Source organism: Gobio gobio (genome assembly GCF_949357685.1).
Source record: "Gobio gobio genome assembly, chromosome: 6".
Taxonomy (NCBI): Eukaryota; Metazoa; Chordata; class Actinopteri; order Cypriniformes; family Gobionidae; genus Gobio; species Gobio gobio.
In genome coordinates this window covers 9,145,398-9,167,338 of record NC_137102.1, presented here as the reverse complement: position 1 = coordinate 9,167,338, position 21,941 = coordinate 9,145,398, and the positions used below count along the sequence as shown (strand labels likewise).

At 38.6% G+C, this 21,941-nt stretch overlaps 1 protein-coding gene across 3 annotated transcripts in view; it reads left to right on the top strand.

Annotated features, from left to right (window-relative positions):
- Window positions 1-6,325: 6,325 nt before the first annotated feature.
- The window catches only part of dlgap1a (discs, large homolog-associated protein 1a), a gene marked incomplete at both ends in the record, with an annotated part of 69,039 nt that continues 53,423 nt past the window's right edge, over window positions 6,326-21,941 (top strand). For 2 of the 3 annotated variants that reach the window (XM_079818389.1, XM_079818388.1), the window contains 2 exons: window positions 6,326-7,306; window positions 18,380-18,591. In XM_079818389.1, coding sequence (XP_079674515.1) covers window positions 6,326-7,306; window positions 18,380-18,591 — 1,193 coding nt within the window. The remainder of the gene's footprint in view (window positions 7,307-18,379; window positions 18,592-21,941) is intronic. The other variant, XM_079818390.1, reaches the window with a different exon arrangement.

Sequence of the window (21,941 nt, the reverse complement as noted above, 5' to 3'; positions counted from 1 at the left end):
CATCCTCGCGCCGTAAACGTTAGCCTACCGGACCCAGTGACTGAAGTCTCACGTGCGAGTCAAGAGTGAGGTGATCAGACATCCCAACCTGAAAAAAGTCATTTCAGGGAGGTATCTCTTCTAAAATTATGTAGATCACTTTTACTATTTACATAAGCTGCTTATACTATTTATGTAAACTGCTTTTATTTATATTTCATTGCAACTTTAAACAGGTCTAAGGAGTTTGTTGTTTTCATGTAGCCGGCAACTAGCCGACCTGAAAAATATGTGAATATATCTGAAACTTGTTTAACTCAACCATAACATGTTAGTTACAAACTGTAGAGCGTGCAAGATTGTCATTATGTTTATACTTTATACTTTCGTTTTTTGGGGCACTCTCCCTCTGCCATGCGCTCCAGTTTCTAGATACACTGAACTGATTAATTCGGTTCGGGAGAAGAGATAAAAGCCCGCCCACACTGACAATTGATTGGTTGACTTACCGAAACAAGCCAATCAGGACGCTCTCCGTCTTACATGCGCTTCATTAGGTGCACACTAGCACACACACGTAAGGTTTCTCGCTCTCTCTCCCTCTCTGCCGTGCGCGCGTGCACAGTTTGTGTCTCGCATGCGCGCTCTTGCTCGCTCGCTCTAGATTGCGGGAGAATTTTACTAATTTGCGGGCATCAGGGAGCCGCTAAAAATATGCGGGAGGCTTGGGATGTCTGGGTGATTGACATGACCAGTACCCTGTGGTACTTGCATGTTACTATCACAAGCAAGCATAATGTTGAGGCCTGCCCAGAAAAACGTTGGTTCTAATAATAGCCCCGGCCGCTATTAGAGACCGGCCTTTATTTACCTTCGGTGACAGCGAGACCGGCCAATGTTGGAGACCCGGCCGCTATGGAATACAGGCCAATATTAGAGGATTTACGGTATTAACTCTTTCCCTGCCAGCGTTTAAAAAAAAAAGTTGCCAGGCACCACCAGGGTTTTTGATCATTTTCACAAAAATGTAATGGCCCATAAAATATTTTGTTGTATGAATATCTGAGCATGCAATATATCAAAAGAAAGAGCCTTTAAAAAAAAAAAAACAGTTTATTTGCGTCTTCTTCGCCTGTGTTTTGATCAGGAGATTCCAAGTATAGGTCTTTGCAGGTTAGTAATAGGAGTTAACAGATCAGTGGGCGTGGTCATAAACAGAGGGGCATTTTTCACTGCGTTACCTGATTTGCCGACATCACAGTGTGGGTAGGGTTTAGGGGTGGGGTTAGGTGAAGGGGATCATTTTCATTGTGTGATTTATAAACACACATCAGTTTGAAAACACCCACAAATTTAGAAACGCCCACATTTGTTCTGCTGAGACCCCATACTCTGAGATTCTGTACTCATTCAGAAGATGTGTAATAGCGAAAATATCACAGTAAAAACACGGAAAATTAAAAGAGTTATATAAGTAATTTAATAAATGATCAAACACATCGACTCATTTTACAATCCTATAGCCCAGGGGTCCCAAACTCAATTTACCTGGGGGCCGCTGGAGGTAGACTCTGGGTCAGGCACAATTATCAAGTATTCGATTAAAAAAGTGTATTAAAGTATTCCAAAAAAGGAGCACAACTGATACAATCTTCTCAATCTTTATTATTAACAGTTCTTCAACATGAATGTTTCTTCTGAATATGAACTGTTCCTCTGAATTTGAACTTTCCTTCTAAAAATAGGCTTCTCTTGCCTACTCTATTTTTTTAAATATAGCCTATAGAAATTAAATCATTATGTAATAATGAAACGATGAATGATTTTAATTGTATTTAAAATAATAGACTAATTCAAAGCAAGGCCGTAACCAGGTCCAATAGAATAGTGAACAAAATTCTAGGTCTAATTCTTGTTGGGAAATTTTTGGGACTATTTGCAAACAATATTTGCGTCAAATATATTATTAGTCCTGAGATTCTTCGCATGAGTGAATAAATACACAGGTCCGCAGTTAACATTTGAATTCCCTAGCGGTTTGGTGGTAGAATTTTTGTAAACCGTGTCAAAGGTTGCGGGTTCTAATCCGCTCTCATATAGTTTTTTTTTTTTTTTTTTTTTTTAATCAAAGTTGTTCATCAATGCTTGTACACTGTAAAAGAAAATAAGGTCTCCAATTGAAAATTTTCTAGTGACTGATCACATCTAAATTTTTTAGTTGGCCAAATTGAATTTCTGTTCATTAAATTGCATCAATTCACAGAAATTCAATTTGGCCAACTGAAAAATTTAGATGTGATCGGTCACTAGAAAATTTCAATTGGAGACCTGATTTTTTTTAACAGTGTATATACTAAGAGCATGGACACGTTTGTGTGCATTTTGGTTTGTGATTTCACCGGAAAGAAGAATAGATTCTCTCTCCACAACTGCATTAAGCGATAGATTGAAGGTGCTCGTCTGATTGAAGACCAAAAGACAATGTAAACCCCGCCTACTTTGATTTGATTGGCCATCTCAATCATTTGGACATTGACGAGCGCTGTTAGACCACATTCGTTTCGAGCCTCACATTCTGTTCCTGTCAAACACGCGGTGTCAACCAATTATACTGCATGAGGGAGGGGCAAGCCAACTCTCTCTCTCTCTCTCTCTCACACACACACACACACACACACACAAATGAGGCAGTAAGCGTGGCAAGCGCGGCACACGCAAAAAAGTGCTTTTCAGAACAACGCGCAGGCCGCACTAACACTAAACTTTGATGTCAAGTAGGGGGCCACAAAATATCATCCTGCGGGCCTCATTAGCCTTTATTTAGACTAAAACCCTGCTCATTCATTTGGTGAGGAACATTGTGTTTTGAGCAGCATTTGCAAACCTTGACATGCTGTTGGCTATTAAGTCACTGCTGTAGACGCATATTGCAGTATTACGGCTTCAATTAAAATGACAATAGATATTTTGTATTTGTGTAAATTGACATCCCTAGTGTATATATATATATATATATATATATATATATATATATAAATATAAATATAAATATAAATGAGTGCTATATACACACTCACTACATTGCACTTGGAAAAACACTGGTTTCCCAGTCTTATGAATGGAATTCACTAGCATTAGGGGAAGGTGGGTGGCAGGTGTTAGTCTCCATTAGAAAGCTTTTATAGGGAATCACATCATGGCCAATCCACACTCCACCTGTCACAATGACCTATTTCCCTTGCAAACGGAATGCAATTCCAGGAAGTTTTTCTCATTTGGTGTCTCTCCAGAGATGACTGAGGGGAATGGCTTTATTAAGATGCATGTAGCACTAATATTTCATTTTTATATGTACAGTAGAATGAAGTCACACATTATGGGATGGTCCACAAAGTGCTTTCCTATTATCTGTGAATATTTACAGCAAATATAATACATTACCGGTAGTTACTATTTTCAGAGTTGATATGAAATTGTGGTGATTAATAATAACTTCTAATTGGAGAGCTGTTTCTCATCAAGGCTAATACATGCACACACTTGGCACTGCTCTACTATCACACTAAAACACGTGTTTTACTGAGCATCCTTATCATCAGAGTCAGAACCGAGTGCTAAAGACAGTGTTTCTGAGATATAAAGCAGATGGCCTTCAGGAAATACTTTTGGGGTAAGCAGAATAGTAGGCTATATCACCTTTTTGGCAATCTCCTTGTTTTTGACCATTCCAACCAAAATTCTGATATAGACATATCAGCAATGGTAAAACGTAAAGACATTATCAATTCACTTCATATATATCATATCATATATATACAAATCAGCATATTAGAATGATTTCTAAAGGATCACATGACACTTAAGAGTGGAGTAATTCCATAAATTACATTTTAAGATATTAAAATGAATAAATACATAGAAATATTTCACATTGTAAAATATATCACAACATTACGGTTCATTTTAGATAAAAAAAAAATCTTTTTTTTTTGTATCTAGAAAGAGTTATGTAAATACTATGGACTGTGAATGATCTGGTTGATGTTATGAACAGGATCACTGGCATGACGGACATTCACACTGCCAGTGTGAACCCCGGTGCTGTTTGAATCGGTGGCTTTGCAATTGGCTGTCTAAAGATTTAGTGTAAATGAGCTCCTCTCTTCCTGTTTGTGTGTGTGCGTGATATAAGTGTGTGGCATGTAGGTGTTTGAGATCTGTGGCTTTGCACTCCTTGCTGCAACAGCCCCCTCCCATTAGACTGTCACAAGGCCCAATAATAACCTCTCTAATAACAGGGTTGGCTCTCTCTCGCTCTCTCTTCTGCTCTTCTGCTCTGCTGCTCTCTCTCTCTCTCTCTCTCTCTCTCTCTCTCTCTCTCTCTCTCTCTCTCTCTCTCTCTCTCTCTCTTCTTGGAACAAATGTTCCTCTTCATATCCAACGTCACGCAATTAGTGTGGCTGAATGAGGATATGCTCACCATCTGCAATTAGCCACATTTAGCTGTGTGCCTTACAAAAAAGCCCTGAGTTTTTACCAAAATTGGAATGACAAAGTTTCGCATGAGTGATTCAGCCACATCGCATACCTGACGAAGGGGTTTATCCCAGCTAATTTAGATAGCCTGACCGAAAAATAGAATAATCAGTTTTGATTTTGGTGAACTTATTGCAAGCAATTGCAGGGTGTGAGCTTTCCAAGAAGAGCCTTGATGAAAGCCTGAGCTCTGAATGAATACTCTCAAAATATTTTTAATTTATCTAGGAGTATTAAGGGAATGTAACATTCTTAAATATTATAACCAAATTAAGATCTAGTCAGTTGGTGCAATTTAAACAGTGGTAGATGCATTTAAAGTTAAATACGGAAGGCAGTCCAGCGGAAACTAGATATTTTACTTTTTTAACGTGTTAAATATGGATATTTTTCTTTCAAAAACCCATCGATTCGCTTTAGAAGGCCTTTATTAACCCCCCAGAGCTGTGTGGATTAATTTTTTTGGGTTTTCAAATTTGGGGCTGCCATTCACTGCCATTATAATGCTTGAAAGAGCCAGGACATTTTTTTATATAACTCTGATTGTTTTCGTCTGAAAGAAGAATGACATATACACCTAGAATGGCTTGAGGGTGAGTAAATCATGGGATAATTTTCATTTTTGGGTGAACTATTCCTTTAGGGATTCTGAAGGGAAAGCGGCTGAAAGTAGTTTTGAGTGGGGATTGAAATTAATTAAAATAATTATGCTAGGGACTGTGCAGACTACTCAAGTCGTTTGTTTTGACCATTAGTCAACGCATTGCGCTTGAACTGCTCTCTCTGGTTTTACCATCAATATCATGCTCAAAACAAAACAAAAAATGTTTTTATAATTTTATAAATAAATAAATATAAAGTAAAAAAAAAATTGTAGTTCCTCTTAAATATGCTGGAAGGCAACTTCATTGTGATTCTCAGTGTGACTTTTTACATTTGTCTGTCTATCATCTGAATTTAGGCTTTCTTCCCCTCCCTCTGAGAAGAACAGAAAAGTATGTCAAGACTTCTCAGCCTTGAATAATCCTTTCAAGTACTGTCAGACAAAAAACATTTTGAAAGCCTGACTGTTGCTGGGTAATGTCAGGCACAGATGTTCATTGAACTAACAGGGTATTTGATCAGATCAGCTCTGCTTGATTAGGTTAAGGTACATATTGTTTTATGTAAAGTGGTTGTGGTTCCACTTTGCATAAAACGGGAACAAGACCATTTATTGAACAGTTTTTTTGCTGATAGCGAGGTTAATGACTAATAAGAGAATCAAATATAAAGAAAAGGAACAATCTTTTAAAAAAATACTTTAGAACACGTTTTGTATTGATGTTGGTTTTATATGGTTTTAACAACTTAACACCATTTCCTTACACCTGAAATACATGTGAATGTGACATATTTTTAATTTTTTAATTTTAAGGTAAAAAAAAGTTTTTTCCAAGGTAAAAAGTACTTTTTACTTGAATTTATTAGTTCATACAATAATTACAAAATTATTTTAATAATTTGAACTAACCTTGCCTTGTCATAAAAATGTAAAATGATGTAATATTTTAAAGATTACTCATTGACCTTGACAAATTCATGAGGGTTTGCAGGGGTCGTCTCTATAATATAATTTCCTGCTTTTTTTTTTCTACACATCTCTGCAATTTTTTATATATATATTAAATGTTGTATATTATAAAAATCCCCAAAGTGTACTCATGGTCGTTTATGTCTTTCTATGTATTCCCTGCAGACCATCAGGTCACTTTGAAGCCGTACTGCGTGTGGATGTCTCCGACCCTCGCTGGATGATTCCATCTCTGTGATGAAAGGCTTATCCAGCAGCCGCAGCCACCACCACGTGGTGACCTGTGACACCTCTTTTGACTCCATGGGTCACCACTTGGACCACAAGCCCTACCTCATCAGCCAGATCGACAGCCCCCACCCAGTCGACCATTCTTACTACTCCCAGAGAAGCCCCTACCAGCCTGACTGCGTGGTGCCTTATGGGACCTTCCCCCGCCGACACTACAACTCTCAGCATGAGCTCAAGGAAGAGACTGCTGTTGTTCCTTACACCGGGGGAGGGGTTCCAGTCAACAAGGGCCAACAGCGTCTTCCCATTGCACTGTTGGATCAGTTCGACCGGCAACTTCCAGTGCCTCGGGATGGCTATCACACACTACAGTACAAGCGTGCCGCCGCAGCCTTGGAGCAACGGAGCGACAGCCCTGGCCGAATCCGGCACCTGGTGCACTCCGTTCAGAAGCTCTTCACCAAGTCCCACTCACTAGAAGGCCCACACCACGGCAAAGGCAGCATCAACGGAGGCAAAGCCAGCCCCGACGGAGAACCCCCTGCTATTCGGCACCGCAAGCGCAGCAAGAGCCGGGAGCGCTGCAAGTCGGCCGAGCCCAAGAACCGGACGCCCCCTTCCGGCTACTGGAGCTCGGATGACTTGGAACGTGAGGCCTGCTTGTTTCACCATGGACCGCCAGGCGTCATGACCATGGGCCGTCACCCGGATAAGTCACAATCACAGTACTTCCTGGAGGCCTACAACACCATCAATGACCAGGCGCTTAAAAACTCCCGCAGCAACAACGATTTGGGCAAGTGCTCGACGTGCACAAGCATCCCGCTGAGCGTGGACGCTTCACAGCTCGTGAAGAAGAGCTCGTGGTCGTCCTCTCTCACGGTGAGCAGAGCACGTCAAGTCTACCAGAAGGCCTCGGTAAATGTAGATAAGGCTCTAGTGAAAGCAGAGGCTTGTCAGCAGGAGCGCTCATGCCAATTCTTGCAGGTATGCAAAAAGCCTTTCGATTCTCCCCTACACCCACATGCTCGCCTAACCCACCTCCACCTTTCCACCACCCCTCCTCTTCCTCCTCCACCACTGGAGAGAGCCTCCAGTTTTGATTTGAGTTCTGCCGAGAAGTAAGTGCAACCCACTAGCTGCCTTACTTTCTGTTTAGCTGACAAGCATCTGTTTGGATCCATTCAATCTCTGACTGGTATTATTTCCCTCTCTAAACCTGAAAATCACTTTTTGTTTTTTTTTACCAATGTTTTCCTGAAAGTTCTTATTTGATTGGGCAATGTGTGTGTTTGCGTGTATGTGTCTGTGTAGGTGGTGGGATAGGATGGATCTGACTGGATGAGCAGTGTTCTTGTTGATCCATATGAAGACAATAGTCTTTATAGATCAATGAGATCCGTGGCTGGTTGCATAAACTGCTTAGACTATAGTCTTACAAGCTAGTCATCCATTTTTTTGTCCTTTAAGACTGGTCAGAACTTGTGTATGTCAGTTACACAAAAAAAGTAGATTGGTCTAATTTGAATTTGAAAAGTTAAGACCTTAACCCCTTGACTAACTGCTGGTTGGTCAGACTAATACACAGTCTTAACATAGTGGCTATGTTTATGCAACTGGCCACTGGTGTCATGAACAATTAGGTCCTAGCGCAGCATACTGCTAGCTTAGCTTATACCCTGTGCAGCTGAGTTTCAGAATTGAGGAATTTGCACCTTTTCCATTCATGAGTGTGAATTTAAATTGGCCACACACCATAGGAAGTTGAATTGGAATGACAAGAAGAACTAGAATGTACATTTCCTGAAGAAAATGTGAGTGGTGCTTGCCGTGGCAAAAAAATCCTCCCGGATGCTATGTTGTGTGTACTGGATTCTCACCCGAAACAAAAGAGGCCACCCCCAAGTCTGTACGATGTTTTGGAGCTGAGATATGTCCTATTCATGTGTTTGTACGGTTGCTAGGGTACTCTATATGGTTGCTATGGAGTGGCTATACAATTTATGGGGTGACATTTAAAGACTATTTGCCAGTCTGAGTCAAAAGACCCAACCCCCATGCCTCTACGATGTTCTGATGCAGAGATATAGGTCCTTGTAAACGGTTGCTAGGGTACTCTGTTTGGTTGCTATGGAGGGGCTTGGCAGCATCCAATGATGATACTGCTTGTCTGTATGAATGATATAAACCAACCCCCATGTCTCTACGATGTTCCGAAGCAGAGATATAGGTCTTGGTATACGGTTGCTAGGGTACTCTGTTTGGTTGCTAGGGGGGCTTGGCAGCATCCAATGATGATACTGCTTGTCTGTATGAATGATATAAACCAACCCCCATGTCTCTATGATGTTCTGAGGCAGAGATATAGGTCTTGGTAAACGGTTGCTAGGGTACTCTGTTTGGTTGCTATGGAGGGGCTTGGCAGCATCCAATGATGATACTGCTTGTCTGTATGAATGATATAAACCAACCCCCATGCCTCTATGATGTTCTGAGGCAGAGATATAGGTCTTGGTAAACGGTTGCTAGGGTACTCTGTTTGGTTGCTATGGAGGGGCTTGGCAGCATCCAATGATGATACTGCTTGTCTGTATGAATGATATAAACCAACCCCCATGTCTCTATGATGTTCTGAGGCAGAGATATAGGTCTTGGTAAACGGTTGCTAGGGTACTCTTTTTGGTTGCTATGGAGTGGCTTGGCAGCATCCAATGACAATATGTCAAAGGCTGCTTGTCAGTATGAATTATATAAACCAACCCCCATGCCTCTATGATGTTCTGAGGCAGAGATATCGGTCTTGGTTAACGGTTGCTAGGCTGCTTGATAATGGTTGCTAGGGCGTGGCTAGGAAGTGTTGAAGGTGACTTGTGATTGGCTGTTGATGCCCCGAGTCAAACAAACCCACCCTCGTGTTTCTATGACACTTCTATCCAAAGATATCACTTTGATCTCTTTCAATGGAAGTCTATGGGATCAGTTGCTAGTGAGCTCTAAGTGGTTGCTAGGGCGTGGCTTCATATGTTGACAATCATCCTGAGATAGTGATTGGCTCTCTGAGTAAATTGAGCCCACCCCCTTGTCTCTGAGACACTGTGAGCCAGAGCTGTGTTCAATACAAAATCCCTATGCAATTTCCCATAGTAAGAGATACACGAGCTTAACGGGACATCCTCCCCATAGACAATGAATGGGGTAAAATTTTGGGCAGCTCCTGCACCCCAGGGGTACAACTTATACCCCATTGCGATGTGTCATCTTACTGGGCCTGTCAGCCTCTTCAAATGTGGTAAGTCACGAGTTTCTACGAAATCCTCGCTCGGAGCTACGAGGGGTCAAAATTCGTCGCAATGTTAAGTCAATGGGATTTTTGGGCTACTTTTTCGCCCCTGGGGCGAACATCGCACCCCCGACCTCTTAGAAAAGATATAGCACACCATTCCCGTATAGGCCGGTCGATTTGACGCCTCATTCATGGGTCTGTGACAAAAAATGTGGGAGGAGAAGCGCGCCGAAAAAGTGTCCAGAAGTAAGAATAATAATAAACCGATCTGGGGTGAGATATTAAATATTTATGGCTTGCTACGCAAGCCCCAATAATAATTTTAAGTATGGAGAATAACAATATTGATGCCTTGCTTGGCAAGCACCACTAATAAGTATGTTTGAGAGTGATGGTGATGCCTTGCTGCGCAAGGCATCACTAAAAACCGTTCTGGGGCTAGATAGTAATAGTAGAAGGCATCACTAAAAACCGTTCTGGGGCTAGATAGTAATAGTGATGCCTTGCTACGCAAGCACCACTAATTAACTGTCCTCTAGGCATGTGCCGGTATCAAATTTTCATGTTGTGGTTAATTGCTGAAGCTTTTATCGCGGTATACGGTATTATCACAATATTGAAATTTGTTGCAAAAAAAGTGTTGTCATACTATAACAGGTTTAAAAACTTTCATTTAAATACAATAAAGCAATACACAAAAATGTTTAAAGTAAACAAATATTTATAACAGATTAAAGTGCTAAAGAATTATAAAGAACAGTAACACTTTACAATAAGGTCTCACTAGTTAATGCATTAACATTAACAAATAGCTACATTTTTAAAGTTATTATTTTGATAATGTTAGTTAAAAAGCAACTGTTAGTGTTAGCTCAGGTCCAGTAAATAATACAGTTACAACTTTTGATTTTAATAATGTGTCATTATTTTGCTGAAATTTACATTTAACTAAGATTAAAGGGTTAGTTCTCCCAAAAATGAAAATTCTGTCATTAATTACTCACCCTCATGTCGTTCGACACCCGTCAGACCTCCGTTCATCTTCGGAACAGAAATTAAGATATTTTAGTTGAAATCTGATGGCTCTGAAAGGCCTCCATTGGCTCAATGGCACTTTACACTCTCAAGACCCATAAAAGGTACTAAAGACGTCGTTACAAAGTCCATCTCACTACAGTGGTTCTACAATAACTTTATGAATCGGCGACAATAGTTTTTGTGCGCAAAAAAACCCTAAATAACGACTTATATAGTGATGACGATTTCAAAACACGGCCTCATGAAGCTTCGAAGCGTTATGAATCAGTGAGCCGAATGATGATTCGGATCGCGTGTCAAACCGCCAAACTGCTGAAATTTGGCGATTCAAACCGCTGATTCGACTCACTGATTCATAACGCTTCGAAGCTTCATGAGGCCGTGTTTTGAAATCGTCATCACTATGTAAGTCGTTATTTAGGGTTTTTTTGCGCACAAAAACTATTGTCGCCTATTCATAAAGTTATTTTAGAACCCCTGTAGTGAGATGGACTTTGTAACGACGTCTTTAGTACCTTTTAAGGGTCTTGAGAGTGCAACGTGCCATTGAGCCAATGGAGGCCTTTCAGAGCCATCAGATTTCAACTAAAATATCTTCATTTCTGTTCCGAAGATGAACGGAGGTCTTACTGGTGTCGAACGACATGAGGGTAAGTCATTAATGACAGAATTTTCATTTTTGGGTGAACTAACCCTTTAATAAATGCTTTAGAAGTATTTTTCACTGTCAGTTTGTTAATGAATGAACTCATGTTAAATAATGCAGCCTTATTGTAAAGTGTGTGACTGAACAACAATCAGAACATATTCAAACAATATCTAGGGCATGTCATTTAGTCCAGATTAAAATATAAAATGTTTAAGTTTGAAAATGAATAGCCTTAATTCTTTAAGTATTAAGTATTAGGTTATGTGATGAGCACCGTATTGTTTTGTTTATGAGGGTTACCAGGGAAACGGCTGCATTTCTGCTGTTCCGTCAGCGCCCTCTGCTGTCAGAGAGTGAATGTGTTTTCATTCAGCGCATCTCGGCTCATGCACGGTTTGTTTACATCAGTGCGTGTTCCTCTTACTTTGACGTATTGTTAATTTTAAACGGTTGACGGGTAAAGTATTCTTAATATGCATTCTAAAAATCTGAATAATTCGTAAGAAATAATTATTCACGGTATTTTGAAGTGCCCACGATAACAATATTGTGCATGTTCATTATTGCGGTATATCGTATTACCGTATACCGGCACATGTCTACTGTCCACCCTAGTCCAAACAAATTAAATTATTACATAAGCCACCTTTCCACCGCAGACTCTTTCCCCAGGAACTAGGAACTTTGGGGTGGTACTCGGTGTGTTTCGACCGCAGGAACCAGGGTCTAAATGAAGTTCCGGGTAAATATTTCCCCCTCCAAACGGCCCTGTTCCTGAGGTAGTACTTTTTCAAAGTTCCGGAACTTTCGGTGGTGGGACTTGGGCGCTGAACATGCTGATTGGTTGAACTCACACAGCATTTTATTTCAACTGGAATTGCGAGGTTCGTTCTGCGTTCAGTAAATATCAGTCTTGCTCTTTCTGTCTGATGGCGCACGTTCGTCTCAGCAATCACATGGTCAATGTCCGTAATAGCTGATAATAACATACGTTGTCTTATTTTAAATCTAGCTTTCAGAATACGCTTTAGTATCAGTGCTCGTCTCTTTTCTGCCGTTTTGTTAATGACCTCTTTAGTAAACCAATCTATAACCAGCAAAAGTAGCGCTGCTTGCATCTCCTCCATACTTGTTATAGTTGCAGACAGTGTCGCACAAAAATGAATACTGTCCGTCGCTGACTGGGAGGAGCAGCCGGGCGCAGTCCTACATCACCGGACTAATCTTCACGGTACTTTAGACCGCAGTGGAAACGCAGACAGTAGCAGGTCTGGGGGGAATAAAAGTTCCTGTAAAAAAAGTTCCTGGTACAAATTGTTCCGGGTAAATTCGGTGGAAACGGGGCTATATTTAATCTGGAATACATAAATTAAATTTAATTCAATTCAAATTAAATTCAGATTCATTTCAGATTCTGAATTTAAATTGACATTATAGGTATTATGGTTGTTTGATCAGGCATTACAAACGGCTACCCCCTTGGGTCCTCAACAGGCAAGCAAATTGTTCATGACAGTGGTTGATTGAACAAGAATACCACTCTATGGGGTATAACAGCACTCTTATGATATTGTTTAAAAATAGTTTGATTGAGAGGAAGCATTGACAAATTCCATTTTTATGGAATTGCTACATCCTCAGTACTTTTTTCTTTACAGGGCATGTGTCAGTTTTTAGAGTTTTAAATGATTCATATTAATCATTAAGTAAAAAAAAAGAATAGAAGTTGGGGTGAGAGGGAACTCTGTGTATCTTATATTATTTGAAATTGTTCCTATTCCTGTACGTAAGGCTGCACAGTCCTCAAAGTCTGAGTGAACAGACAAATGAGGTAACCCGTTACGTTATACATGCATTAAATGAGCGAACTAGAAAAGATCTTAAGACCACCTGCAGCGGACTGTGAATCAGAGTTTGCACGTGGGCAGCCCATACTAATTCAGAGGCTAAATTGAGCTGGCAGGATGTCTCACATGTTCTCTATCATGCTCTGTCAATACAAAGAATAATTGGCATCTTTCTTCGGGGCTAAATCTGGACGCCAGTTGCCATAGTAACCGTGAGTGACAGGGCATTGCACTGTTCAGTTCTTGTTCGAATGGTTTGTTGAAAGATTTTCTTAGACATTCAGCGAGTTTGTCAATATCAAGTTAGAATTATTATTTTGATTTTGTGGACTTCATACAAAAAAAAACTAGGGTTTTATGATTTTTGTATTTGAGGGTTTGTATATCTGTGTGTGTCTGTGCATTAGCTCCTGAGCTCTTATGTTTGCTTTGTATTGAAGTAAATTAATGCAGGTCTATTACGAAGTACGAACATAGACATTGAGGGGAATCCGCCACCAGTATTTACAGTGATCAATCAGTGTAGGGTTTTCAATGATCAATTCTCTCAATTTGATGTTTCATTACATCCTTATATTTTTACAGATTGGTACCTGTCTCTGATACATCTCTCCACAGTCAGATTCTTTGGCTTGCCAGTCAGAACCCTTTAAGGCCCTTTCTTCCTGTCAATCATTTTGTGCATTTATAGGGAAGCCCATATATGGTAAGCACTAAGCAGGAAGCTGAGAGCATGGTAGGTAAAGCAGATCATTCGAGTTCATTGTTAGCTGTGTGATAGTGCTGGTAAAATAGCCCTTGGTTTTGATAATGTTTTTCAACATTTGAGATGATATGCTGCTGCTCTTCTCAATATAATGATCTCATCAACGGTATTATTTAGGATGGTGGTTTGGTAGGGCTGCATGTTGCAATTAATTGCAACTTTTCATCAGAAAAGTTGCAATTAATTGCAACTTTTCTGATGAAAAATTTATGATTTTTGCTTTTTATTTACTTTATCTATTTTATTTATTTTTAATTTTTTGCTGTGCTTGTTTGTAGGGCTGCACAATTTGGCCAAAAATGTGTTATATACAGTGGAAAGAAAAAAATATGTGAACTGCTTGCAGAATCTGTGAAAATGGAGCATCAGTGAATGTTTCAACCTTTTGTAATAGTTGTGTTTGAGTCCCTCAATTGTCCTCAGTGTGAAAAGATGGATCTCAAAATCATACAGTCCCTGATGGAGAGGGTTCAGATATGAAAAAGTATGAAAACTGAAGAATGTGCAGGACCTGGAGGATTTTTCTGAAGAACATTGGGCAGTTTAACTGCTCAGGACAAACAAGAGACTCATGAACAACTATAACAAAACAAAAAAACAACAGTCGTGGATCATCCAGGGAACGACACGCAGTATTGAGAATCAGTGGTTCATAAACTTTTGAACGGGGTTATTTGAATAAATTCAGCTATTTTTATGTCTTGTGGACTATATGTAAAAATGTTTTATGTAAAATATCTTATTCAGGACAGTACTAAATAATAATCCCTCTTATTTAGTTAAAATTATTCCCATTTTCACAGATTCTGCAAGCGGTTCACATACTTTTTCTTGCCACTGTATAATATATATTTACATACATACATACATATAACTGCACTTACTATGACCTATACTAATAATATTGATTATTATTATTACTAAATAAAAATATGAAACAAATGTTATTGTAATATTTCACTGTAAAATAACATATAGTATTAAAGTATTTGAGAAAAAATTTAGAATAATATTAATAGTATATTGTCAATAGTAATACAGTCAATATACAGTATATTGATAACAATCTTGTTGCAAGTCAGGAAAGATGGCAAATGTTGTATGGAGTGACACTTACTGTGAACCAAGAACTCTGAGACACTGAATACAATGGATCACCAGCTGTACACGTGTAAAAGAACACAGTGCTGCACTGTGCTGAAACATGCAGTGCATGAATTTATGTAATTAAAAATGTGATAATCACTCTGTCACACTAAGATTTCTGCCTTTTTCCGCTTAATCATGCGGCCCTAGTAGTTCCAGAACAGCTAACATTGCTTACTGCACTTTTTAAAATGTGCTACATCGGGCTAGAATAAGCAGCTAAAGATATAAACTGAAATTCTGTTAATAAAAGGAAATGGAAGCTCTCATGTGGGACACAGTCTTTCATCCCTTGAAATGATCAAGCAAAGCCCAATCTGCTGTGAGGACTCTGAGCCCTGTACCCAGGTCTGCTCAACAGGATTTATCCTCATTTTCTGCTCATTAGATGCGACTTGACGAAAGGCTTGTGTGGGTGTTGGTGGTATCTTTGAAGGAATGTTTTGTGTTTGTCGGGTCTGTGAGTGTGTGTGTGTGTGTGTGTGTGGGCAAAGAACCGGTGTTACTGGAGTCATTCTTCCTCTGACTGCCTTTTATACACTTCCTGACGTCAAGGCCAGCCGTTTCCCCAGTAACACAAGCTCTGCAGTGATTCATATAATCACAGTGAAATTCTTTAAAGTGGGATTTTCTCTCGATGCCAGCCGAGAGAATACTCTCTGTCCATACCTTAAAATGAACCTCCATGCAGGGTGATGCCTGCAGCATACCAGTTCGAAACACAGCAGTGCTCTCTGTTAGCATTCATTTGTATGGCCTTAGAATGAGCTTGCAGTAATTTGCATGGTATCACTCTGACACTGATTTAATAACAATAATAATAATTCATAACGAAGGGCCCATTACCAAAGTGCTAAACAGTTGCATTTATAACACACTGGCAGGTATTTGTGTAACACTAAGTTCACAATGAGTTCACCCTTGCTTTGAGGTCAAGTAATCAAGTTAAAGCAACTAAAATGAAACCAGATTAGATCCTGCTTCTGTTATACATCTGCTGGCGTAGTTGCAGTCTTTTTACTTGATTTATTAAAAGATAAATGTAGTTGTCATAATGGAAATTGAGCCTGGGTCACTGTGCTTAAAGAGTTTATTATAACCCAACTTTATAGACTTTTATTTATGTTTCTTATAGTGCATAAGAATGTCCTCATAATTTAGTAGCGGTGTAACGATATACCCTCATGTCACGATTCGATACTGAACTCACGATACGATATTATTGCGATACTCCTAGACATATGGTAAAAGGTTAACAAAATATGTTCTGTTGAATAAAATGCTACATTTGGCATTACATTGGGGGTATTTTAGACACATATGCTTGCACTCTGTCACTGACTATATACATTTAAAATGATGTTGGCCACATTTTTACTGGTAACATAAGAAATTTGCCATTATCAGGACCCGCAAATATTCCCCCATTGCATTATTTTACATTTATATTCAACATTATATATAGTAGTTTGATGTAGTACTGACACTAAAACTCTGTAAACTTCATTTTGGTGAACAATACACAATAGATATTGTCACTAGGGCTGGGTAAAAAAATATTGATTTCTCGATTTTATTCGATTCTCATTTTTACGAACCGATATCGATTCTTAAATCCCAAGAATCGATTAGTTATCCTGTTTTCAGATGAATGAACAGAACATTGTAGCCCGGCGCCTCCCATCCATTAAAACGAAATAATCTTTGTGCTTTGTTACTATTGATATGACACAAAGTCTCAGATTTCAAATTACGTCCATTTTATTACGAAATTCAAAAACATAAATACCGTTTTGGTGCCGTGGTGTGAGATCGCTCTGGCGCAACTCAGCTCAAGCGCACATGAACTCATCCGCTTTAATACTAGCTACAGCGCGAAATAAACATGAATGAGCATCTGAAAGTGTTAAAAGATACAGTACAACTTACCGAAATCTGTATCGTCATATGGAATTGCTCAATCAGTGTTCAACCGTGGAAAGACGTCAGTAAAACAGCTTGTAAACAATGTCATGTAACGTCACATTTACCTCAGAAAAAACATATCTAGTCTCCATAAACTTGTTAGTCAGCTAGAAAAATTAACTCTAGAGGAGCGTTTTACTAAATATATGCCCCATATCACATATTCATTATAATTTATGTTCTTCAATATTTAATGCATTTATAAATCTGGCAAGTTTTTATGACAGCCACCATTTTAAATGTTTATATTTCAAAAAACAATTTGGAGTAGAAATATGATTTATGTAATTGTAAAGTTAATATTATGACTTTTATTATAATTTTTAGTCAAATTTTAGTCTAATTTAAGTGTTTGTATACACATCAGTTAATTTTTACCTTCAATATTATAGTAGGCTACAACTGACTCCCATAGTTTACAGTCTTAGTTAAGAGATTTGTTTTCCTTGAGAAAATTTGCAGTGTATTGTACCTGATATATATCCAAAATAAACGATATTGAATCGAATCGGAATTGAATTGCAAGCTTGTGAATTGAATCGAATTGTCAAATTTGTGTCAATACCCAGCCCTAATTGTCACTATTCACGATACATATTGTTGCATTTTTGTATCGCAATATATTGTGAGGCGATATATTGTTACACCCTTATAATTTTGCATTTTACCCTTATTTAATTTATTACGTTTTTTTATTTTAGTTGTGTATTTATATAGTTTATTGGATGTTAGTTGAAACAATTTTAATTTAATGACTTTTACTTGATGACTTTTTTTGGGTGACTGTCAAGAGCTCTGACACAATTGGAACACTTCATACTTAATGGTTTAATACAATGCTTGTTTTATATTTTTATTACATCAGACATGCTTTTATCTAGTAGCCTGAGCATTTGTCAAGGTTTTATTCCCATGAGATAGTTAGCATTTGATTACCATCAAAAAACCAATTGGTTGAAAATGAAAACCTTTCCCTTTTGTCAGTCTGAGCTGTCCCGCTATCTTAAACTGCAGTCCAACTTCTCATACTTTCAGAGAGTCCTACTGATGAGAGTTTGCCCTGGGACAGCTGCACTGAGACAGATGCTAAACTACCCAGGGAGGCGTCGTTAGTGTAATCATGCAAGCTCACACCGGCAGCCTCATTAATTATCTCTGGCGGCTCAAAGAGACGAAGAGGCTATCAGAATGTGTGTGTGTGTGTGTGTGTGTGTGTATATATATATATATATATATATAATATATATATATATATGCACGTGTATGTAGGGGTGGTTTGTGAGCCAAGCGCACAGGAGGCAGCTTGGATGGTGACATGCACCTTTCGGCAGAGGTAAATGACACAGTGTCACCTCTGACTCCACAGGTCCCTCAAGATGAGTGGGGGGGCTTTCCATTGGGGAAAGAGGAGGATATCCCATGCCGACGCATGCGCAGCGGCAGCTACGTGAAAGCCATGGCGGAGGATGACAGCGGAGACTCGGACGGCAGCCCTAAACCCTCGCCCAAGATGCAGGCACGACGGGCCAGCTACCTCAAAGCCACCCAGCCATCACTCACAGAGATGACCACTCTAAAGTAAGTTCTAAGATTTAGATCCATAGTATTATGTATTCATATTTGTAGTGTAAGAGTTCAGCACTGATCAGGATTGGTATCGTTAACTAAAACAAAGACCATAAAAAATGTGTTACTTAAAATAAAATGGTTACACTTTACAATAAGGTTTCATTAGTTAATGTATTAACTAACATGAACTAACCATGAGCAGTACATTTGTTACTGTAGTTGTTCATCTTTGTTAATGTTAGTTAATATGTTAGTTCACAGTGCATTAAAGGCGGCATGAAATTAAATTTTACAATTCGTATATTTTTATATTAATATTGTAGTGTTTACTATAACTGATTTATCTGTGCACTTCATTATTTTTTAAAAATTAATTTACCCTTATAGTCTTTAATCAAATATGTTAACTTTCCCTCCCCCATCAAAACGACTTCTCTTCTCTCCCGGTCATGTGCTATGTCACAAGGGCGGGGTTATCGCCCCCTGTCTCGTTTCTGCACCACCTCTCAGAAACCTGTCACTGATCGTAGCATGGTGGTTAGGTGCATTTTTCTCGGTATACACAATACCTTCTTCAAGAAGGACTTGAGGCAAAAAGAGAGAAATATATGAGAAATAAAAGCTTTTTTATGTAAAAATTACTCAATATAGTCGGACGAACAGCTTGTGGTGACGGCTCGCACTTAGGAATGCAGCGTGTGTGAACGCGCTTACGCCCCCCCCCCCTTTATAAGGGAGAGCTGAGAAAAAAGTTTTACAGAAATAAAGCCATAAAAGGCTTAAAATAAGTAAAATCTGTAGCATAAACCAGCGAAAAGTGAGGAAATATGCTCAGTAACATATGTAGAAAAGATTTAGAGAGAAAATACATTTATTTAAGAGATAGATCGAGTTTTTCTCCACAACTGAGTGCAAACTTCAAATCTGCCTCCATTTTGTTAGCAACACCCAACTTCCAACGATCCAATCAATTCCCGAAGGACAAAATCAAGCCTCCCCCTACATTTTTTCTAATTTCAGAAGCCGTTTCACTCGGATATACGTCACAATAAGGAGAAAAAGGCGATCTCAACTTCCGTTTCATGCCGACTTTAACTAATGTTAACAAGATTTCAATAAAGTATTAGTAAATGTTGAAATTAACGTTAACAAAGATAAATAAATGCTTAAAGCAGCACTCGGTAGGTTTTGCTCTCCGAGTCCCCCTACAGTTGGGAAACAGTATTGACCTCTACTACTGTCGTAAACTCTATCATCATCCTACATCAGGGGATGCATCGCACATGCATTTATTGACATGACAACCATGTTAGCCCTGAACACTGCAGGAGTTCACATGCAGGTGTTCTGCTTGCGTCGCGTGTGAAATGTCTTCATCCCAGGTAACGTTACAGTGGCATATGTTTCAGCATGTCATATGAATATAATTTCATGGGTTTTATTTTTTTTCAAACGCCAAATGATCGCGATGCTCACGTTTACAAGCCAGCGTCATTATAGTAGCCTAGTCTATTGGTTCCCGTTTTACAGAATCTATATGATACTTCAATTCAATGTTTGAGTGGTAGGTAATAACCATACATCGTCAATATTATAATATCAAGCTACCATAGATGAATCTGCAAATTTGAAAAATCGATTTGCATTATAGTTTGAATCAAGACAAAATAAACAAATATCACAGACATGTTAGGTATCCTAAAATATGATTTTGTACGTCTTATGTATTTACTTGCAAGAATGTAGCCCCTCCTCCTTCAGCTCACGCCAACGAGCAAACGCTGGCCCAATGTTGATCCTCGTCCTGCCTTTAATCCGATCACTTTCTTGTTTCCTCTTTTTGCTTTCCTCCGACAAAACCTTTGCTTTCTTATTTTTCTGTGTTGCTTCGGCCATGACTATAACATTCGGCAAACAAATGATAGTTGGGCTCGCACGTCCGAATTTAATGGACGTGACTTGTATGCCGTAAAGCAGTCGAATTTTGTAGTTCTTTTTGTTCTCGGGTTACTACCCGAAACCCGAAGTTTAAAAGTACGATTAAAAACGATACAGACCCCGTCAGGCTATGGCAGACGTGTCATTCAACCTATTTTAAGTCGATGTATCATCACAAGAGTCTTGAAAATATATTATAAAGGTTGAAAAGTTACCTAGTGCTGCTTTAATAAGTGCCGTTCATTATTAGTTCATGTTAACTAATGAACTTTATTGTAAAGTGTTACCGAGGTACTAAAATAACTAAAACTTGAACAAAAAAATAATAGGAACTATAATAAGAATTCAAGGTTTTGAAATGAAAACAGAAAATATAAAAATAAAAGCTCATTCAAAATATTAATAAAAACCATAATAGTATATTAATGATACTAAAATAACACTGTCTTGACATGTCCAGACTGTAATAATGTGTTATTTAGGCCCGTTTGTGCAATTAATTCCTCAATTGATATACCAAGTGTTTAATATTCCCGGAAATTGCTGAAGATATGTATTGGTGAATATATAATTAAAATAATTATTTTAATAATTCTCATAATGATTGTTTTAGTGAGAAAAAACATGAGAGAGTAGACAGGTTTGCAGTGGCCAGTGTTTTTCTATGGATCAATACATATGCAATTAAAAATGGTTGGATTAAGTTAAATGAAAGGGGTCACATAGAGAATAGCAGATAGTGTGATCAGGTAGATTATCCAGGTAATTACCTCATTCCTGCCATCCGGTTTAGACCTTCCGTTCTCAACTGAACTACTCTGAGGAGCCAAGACAAATTGCATATTTTCAGTTTTTTTTTTTTACTTAATTGATCAGTGACCATTTGCTGCAGTTTCATCTAGTGATGTCTGATTCAAGAGTAGCTTTGTAATGATTTGTTTTAACCCGTTTGGAAGTCAAACTGAATTTCCCTCTTATTGATTAAGAGCTATTGATTCAACTAAACCTTTTGTACGAGTTGAATTGATTCGTTGAGTGAATCACTTGCTGAATCCAAAGACATCACGCTGGGGATGTTTCACCTGAAGGCTGATGTCATAACCTAGTGATTTTAACAGAACAGTTGTTGTGGAAATGGGACAAAAAGGTTATTAACAAGCAATAAGCAATAAGTGAAAGACATGATATCCTGATATTGTTTTTTTAATGGTTTATTATGTATTTTTTAACCAATTTGGATCAAAAACTGATTCTGTAAAATGAATCTTCCAACCTTACAAACACCTCCACTAATAATATCTGGGCTGTATTAATGGCATTAATGACTGTTTTCATATTATTTGAACTGATTATTGATTTTATGTGTTACTTGAAGCAAGGCCGTAACCACCATAGACATTGAGTGGGACAAGTCCCCACCC